Source organism: Hippoglossus stenolepis, chromosome 9 (assembly GCF_022539355.2).
Source record: "Hippoglossus stenolepis isolate QCI-W04-F060 chromosome 9, HSTE1.2, whole genome shotgun sequence".
In the NCBI taxonomy this organism is placed as follows: domain Eukaryota; kingdom Metazoa; phylum Chordata; class Actinopteri; order Pleuronectiformes; family Pleuronectidae; genus Hippoglossus; species Hippoglossus stenolepis.
In genome coordinates this window covers 27,054,632-27,061,583 of record NC_061491.1, presented here as the reverse complement: position 1 = coordinate 27,061,583, position 6,952 = coordinate 27,054,632, and the positions used below count along the sequence as shown (strand labels likewise).

The window sequence follows — 6,952 nt, the reverse complement described above, 5'->3', positions numbered from 1 at the left end:
TTGAAACCTGTTCGTTCATCGTGTTTCATATGTTTTTCTAAAAATGACAAGTGGTTGAATTTCGAGTTAAAATTAACAATTTCAGATTTATTCACAAAACAAAGACGTGTGAAAAGGCAGATTCAGAGTTTGAACTGGTGAAGCAATAACACAATAAATAGACATTGATGCTTTGACAATAGAAATCTGTCAATCAACACTGAACAATGTTGGAGGAGTGACGAGAGAAAACTAGAATTACATCACTGTGGTTGTATACGTGTGTGTATATTTTTACAAACTTATCATAAAGGTCACGGTAACCTTTGACAACTGAAACAGTAACATGACGTCGTTGTGGACGGACGGACGACCTGAAGCAAGCTGCCCACGGCCGATGGCTGATGGATGACAAAAAAATAATTCTTGCATCAATTCCTAGATCGAATTGTTGATTAATTCATGCTAGATATGTAAACTTAAACCAAAGCTGACTAAAAAACAAGAGATACACAAACAGCAAAATATCAATAAGCTTTTCATTCAACAAACAAACAAGCAAAGAGAAAGATCATTACAACAAATAAAAGATTATAGTGCTACGGTTGGGACTCAAAAGACGATTTATGTCTCTAAACTCTGAAAATATGGCTTTAAATACATTATGTCATATGTATACGTTCAAAGGTCAAACTGACGACATTTTGGGTTCATTATTTTGGACTTTCACAATAAATATCAGACAAGTTCTGGCTTACGTTCCTCCATAAAGTCCTGAAAACAAAAGTACTTCATCTAAATGAATCCAGGCTTGATACATAAAAACAAACCAGAGTTGCTGCTGATCTGCAGCTGAGCTAAAAAACAAAAACACATCAGTTTTCAGTCTAATCACATTCGACAAAAATTGATAATTCAACGTTTCCTTCTCGTCACTCGTCCAAACTCTGAAGAAAACGAACTCTCCTCCATCACGTGACAGATTTCCATTAAAGTGCATTTCAGATTTGAGCCGATATATAAAACTCATCAGTACATCAAAGCGCGTGACATCATCGCAGCAGTAGCTCAGGACGCGCGACAGTGACACCTCCTGGTGAAACCTCGACACACAAGCAGAAACATACATTTTTCCGATGATTTAAATAATCTTACGCTGAAATGACGCAACATTTAAAGTTTTCAAGAACTGAACGTCTGAAACTAAAACCAACAACAGCCCTGCGTCATAATCCCACAGTTTTCTCATTTCAATACTTTTCTGTGGGGACATATTTGAAAAGGTGAGATTAACATTCCTGTTGCTAACATAGTTATATTTTGAGAATAGTGCAATTGGAGATGGCGCTACCCGCTCAGTGTAACGTTTAAAGTGCCCAACGCTCCAGACTTAAACCCAATCCGAACTCAGTCTAGTATTTGAGCCAAAGTCTGGAAAAACCAACGTGCCCTTGAGCAAAGTATTCAGAAGTTCTTCTGCCCTCAGCGCTCATGTGTGAATTTCTGCAGCTGGCCCAGAAACTGAACCGTTGAATGTGTGTGTTCCGGCATGTGTTGAATAATTAAAAAAATGTGTGTGCTAGCTACATGATTTGAAGCCATTCCCCGAATCAGCCATCCTCAAAGACTGTGAATAAAGATGGACGACATGACAGCACAATGAAAGTAAAGCCAAAACATTTAGATCGCCCCCCCCCTGGTGGCCGGTTCAAGTATAGATTCCTTCAAGTTTGTTTTAAATAAGTAATTTGATGTTAAAACGAAACGGGTGGAACATCATGACTGACGGCAGAGACTCACTCCACGATCACTACTGCGCAAACTCCAAATAACATCAGAACTCCAAGATGGCGACGCCCGAATCTGAGATATTTTGGCTTCATTTTTGCACAGGAGGAGGAAATGGATTCGCGTCGTCCATCTTTTTAAACTGTCTGATTTGGATGAGTGATAAAAGCAAAGCTGGAAACTTTAGTGAGGGTTATTTGAAAAAGGCTTTGGTTGCTTTGAGATGATGGCGTTGGCGTATCTTCAGTTAGAAGGACTAAATGAGTGGAGAGGCTTTGTCTGTCAGGATCCTTCACTACTCTGCTCCACCACGAGTTACCTTCACCTCTACAGGTCCATATTTCACCTTCAACACCTGTGGTCACATCTTATCGATCGCCTCTCAAGATTTGAACCACTTTAAATGCTAAACAGAGAAGAATCCATTTTCCGTTTTGTTCCTGATTCAAACCCCAACAGGCTCCTGATGAGAGGTCGTTTCTAACACTTTCAGAAACAAACTGTTTCAGCAGTGACGCCTCGCAGCGCCGCCACTTCCCTTTAAGCTAGTTTATGCCACTACAGTGTTGAACGGCACTCTGGCCTCGTCAACGTCCTCCTCTACAACAATCCTCAGGTCCGGCCTATCGGGAGAGAAGATCTGCCGTATTAGCGCGAGCCCGACTCGCACCAACAGCCTCAACACGAGAAAGGCAAAAGGCACCGTGATCTCCATCAGGTGGAAAATTGAAGCGCTGAATTTACTTAGAATACACGTCAGGAAAAATGTCCCTAACGCTACGCAGGGGTACAGAGATAGTTTAGCTAGCATGAACGCATGCTCCCGTCCACCGTACCGCACGTACGGGTGCAGAGTTTCCCGCTCGTTGTAAAGAGCGGCCACCCAAATGGTCAGCTGAAAAATACCTGCGAAGAAAATAATCACACAGCTGATCTGAATGGCTTCTAGTTCATTCCGGGAGTTGGGCGAGAATTCTTGCGTTAGCTGGTAGGCTAACGGTAACCCTCCGACAAATGCCAGTGAGAAGGTGTTCAGCAGGCCCATGAAGCGCGTTGTCTTGGTGACGTGGAGGAAGAGCGAGTGGTGGACGAACCAGAGGAGGCCGACGGTGGCAAAGGAGCCGAAGTAGGCGAGGTACTCCGGACCGTAGGCCTGCAGAGCTGCTACCAGGCTGCCGCCAAACTGGTCCCGTACAACGGCCGGGTCTGGAACGTTGTCCTCGCTGAAAGGAAGGAACCAACAAGGTATAACGTTTGTCAACCTTTCTGTTTATCGCACCTATAGGTGATTAGTTCAGGTTTCATAGAGCCAGCGTTTGTTTTGTCCATTTGGGGCTACTGTAGAAAGATGCTGCTGTAGCATCTCAAACTCAATAAAGATATAAAGGGTTCACTCGATTCTTAGGTTCAGGTTAGTATAGCTATCTGATAGTTATCTGTCTTTCCTATTCAAGGTAATGAAGAGAATCAAACCATATGTCCAAGATGAGGAGCGTTGCTACGATGGCGTAAACTCCGTCACTGAAAGCCTCCACCCGTTCTTTAGTGAGCGGTTCATCAGGCAGGAAGGTGTAGAACATCAAGGAGTCTGGAGACTCGTCCGCGGGACCTGGAACGGACACAAATGAGTAAACATAGGTTAACCTTCTACAGAAAGACGATCGACTCCTTTCCCATTGCCAGTAGAGGAGTAATTTTCCCCAGTGCGTCATATTCAACGTCACAAAGGCCCTGAATGCTGCGGTGCTCTCACCTCGCTGGTTTGCCAAATTGCCGTCTTCACCCAGGTTTCATGTTCCCATCACAGTGTTTGTGACCAGTGGAAAAGGGATTTTAGTGTCAGGTAAAACTCTCGTACTTACCAATTGCTTTGCTGCGACACCACTTCAGACCCCGGGAGATGTAAGGCAGGAAGATGACGATGGCTAACAGCACGTAGGACTAAAAAAAACACAAAGAATATAATCAAACGTCACAACACAACAACAGAGTACAAGACGAATGGAATCCCGAGGAAGACGATTGTCCTCTGATGAAAAACAAGATGTCACCCACCAGCTGGAAGAAGATGACGGAGAAGATGCTGGCGAAGAGGCACATGAGGGGAACTCTCATGATGACTTTGAGGATGTGGTGCTTATAGAACGTCCGGTTCTCTGAGATCTGGATCTGTTCGTTCAGGAGGAACGGGCGACTGAAGGCGTACAACACGATCACCGACTGCAAAGACAAGAGACACAGGAAGTCGTGACGCGACCACACCGAGGGAAAATAAGAAACAAGACAACTTCGCATTTAGTTCCAACACAAAATAACAAAGAATGTGATGGGTTAATACTTTGTTTCTAGCCTCACCTGAAGGACGCCAGTCACCATCACACAAGCACAGAACAGGAGAATCCCCAGGATCTTCTCGGGGAACGTCGCCATTAAAGAAAACTGCAAGAGAAAAGATCACGTGCAGAGAATGAGGAGCTTGAATGGATGAATTGATCTAATTTAACTTCCACTGACTCGTACTCACCGTGTACGGTAGAAAGGTGATCACCATCATGCAGGCCTGGAAACAGAAGGAAGAAGAGAGAAGGAAACGTGGTCACGAGAGAGAAGGTTCATTCATCGCACATAAAGTCCTGAAAACATGATTCTGATGATTTCATCCCACCAACATAAACAAATCATCTATTAATTACAAGATAAATACTTTAATTCATATGACAGAGTTGTTTTTTAAATATTTGAACACCCAATGAAATGAAAAATACAATTTACCAGTTTTTATTCAGTGTCCACGTGTTAAATGTTATTTATATGTCAAAATACAATATCATAGTATTTGTCCATCTAAATCTCTGTCTCTTCTCGTCCTGTAAAATGTGATGACTCATACTTCCCTCGGGGACATTTTCGAATTTAGCGTTTTCCCGAACTTTAATTTCTCTACGTAGCTTTGTGTTTAACTCTAATATAAATTTAATAATTAATTGAGTTTTTAAAAACTTGTTTCCTTTATGTCACAATTAAAAACTTGACAGAACCATCGGTCACACTAACATCTTGTTTATTTATATTTCGGACTAATGTTGAATGTTGAATGTTTGAATAAATATCCAAGATGGTAAAAATAAACTTGTATTAACAGGATGCTCCTGAACTCCTGATTTCCTCGGTGACACTTACGAGGTTCAACAAGGCGAGGCAGTCGTCGATGCGCACAATCACCTGAAATAACCTGTGAAATGGAAAAACAAACCAGTGATGAATAATAATAATAATAATAAGCGACTGAAATCAGCTGCTGTGATCATAACGTAGCCAACTCACCTGATGTGAGCCGCCCACGCCACAGTCACGATCAGGAAGGTCATCAGGTAAACAGCGATCTTTGTGGTGAGCAGGAGCTGAACGCTTTGTCTCAACTCCTGCAACAGACAAGGATTTACAACACGTTCACAGTGAAGATGAACTGAAACTGTTTTAATATCAATATGGTGAATATTCTTAAACTTAATATCTGTGGTTACACGTGAATCACTGAAGTCACCACGTACCTCGTCATCTTCCACCTTTGTATGGGCGACGGGTAAAATCTGAAAAAACGTGAAATGAAAAGTTTCATTTGACAAAATCAAATGTTTGTGAGGTTTTTTACATCTGATGATGAAATCTGATTTTCATTTGAATCCTAATAACTGATGATAAGGAGGAGTCTCTGCATTGAGGCCCCGCCCACACAATGACCAACTGAAAGCTGTCAATCATTCGCCTTGTTTTATAGCATCAAACACATTTATTCTGAAATATGTATTTGAGCTTAACCTCGTTGTTTGATTTGGTTCATGTCCCATCCACTAACATAGAGGGGGTCGGGTTTGTCTCATCTTTTAACTTGTGATGAAGAGGGTGGGGGTGATGCTGTGCTGCACCTCCTCAGCCTCAGCAACTTATCTTAAGTTTATCTTATATCTTATATCTTATCTTATATCTTATCTTCTGATGGGGTCTCACCATGACAGTGGCGATGATGGAGATGAGAGCATCGCTGTAGGCCAGCAGTCTGTGGGAGGACTGGGTGCTGCTCGGCTCCTCCCCCTCGGACGGACTGACGCTGCCCGGGAAGGAGGAGGAGGAGGCGGCGTGGCTCCTCGTCTCCTTCTGCTCCACCGGCTCCTCGACCTGCTGCTCGATGATGTCTTCGTGTCCCTCCATGGCGGAGGAGCCCAGAGGAGCTCAGGGGAGGCACACGGAGCTTGGAGGAGCCACACGGAGCTTGGAGGAGCTCAGGGGAGGCACACGGAGCTTGCAGGAGCCCAGGGGGAGGCACACGGAGCTGGAGGAGCTCAGGAGGCACACGGAGCTCGGAGGAGGCACACGGAGCTTGCAGGAGCCCAGAGGGGCCACACGGAGCTCGGAGGAGCCACACGGAGCCGGAGGAGCCACACGGAGCCGGAGGAGCTCAGGGGAGGCACACGGAGCCCGGAGGAGCCACACGGAGCTCGGAGGAGCCACACGGAGCTCGAGGAGCCAGGAGCCACACGGAGCCGCCACACGGAGCTCGGAGGAGCCACAGACAGAATCCACGGGGCCCGTGTTTGTTTGCAAACAGACGAGAATCAGCTGATAGAGGGCGGGGAAACCGGAAGCAGCTCCACTTCCTGTTTCGTGCAAAGATCGTCTACTGAGTGAGAGTAGCCGCTCTGTTTTTTTTAGTAGAGAGGATACAAATAAAGAGACAATAACTTATGAATAGATAACAAGAGAAAGAAATGATCATTTAAAATGCTACATATTTTGTGTTTTATTATTAATTTCATATTATGTATTCTGTGTACAGTGAGTTGTAAAATAGAATAAACGCAGTTAATGAAAGAAGTCGAAAATTACACAGAAGTTTATAAACATAGAAACATGCAGAGAATAAAAACCTGAAAGAAGAGGATTGATGAGTCGTTGTAGAATAACGATGTAAAAAGTCACGTGTCTCATTTCAATTTTTATTTCTGTAGTTTATTAGAGGAGCCAGAGGCAGCAAAGTGTAAAAGACTATAAGTCACTATGAAGAAAGAAAGAAAGAAAGAAAGAAATAAAGATGAATACATACAAGAATGAGCGGCAATAAAAAAAGAAAGAATATTTCAAACTGAAGTCTTACCTTCATATTTCCACCAGGGGGCAGTAGTGGTGT

At 43.6% G+C, this 6,952-nt stretch overlaps 1 protein-coding gene across 1 annotated transcript; it reads right to left on the bottom strand.

The window, feature by feature from the left end:
- Positions 1-59: 59 nt before the first annotated feature.
- On the bottom strand, positions 60-6,079 carry tmem175 (transmembrane protein 175). The gene is made up of 10 exons (XM_035166728.2): positions 5,776-6,079; positions 5,319-5,357; positions 5,092-5,189; positions 4,948-4,999; positions 4,292-4,327; positions 4,123-4,206; positions 3,823-3,987; positions 3,630-3,708; positions 3,241-3,376; positions 60-2,990 (listed from the first exon to the last, which is right to left on the bottom strand). Exons 1-10 carry the CDS (start codon positions 5,974-5,976, stop codon positions 2,318-2,320), a joined length of 1,563 nt encoding a protein of 520 aa, XP_035022619.1. The 5' UTR covers positions 5,977-6,079; the 3' UTR covers positions 60-2,317.
- Between the last annotated feature and the right edge of the window lie 873 nt (positions 6,080-6,952).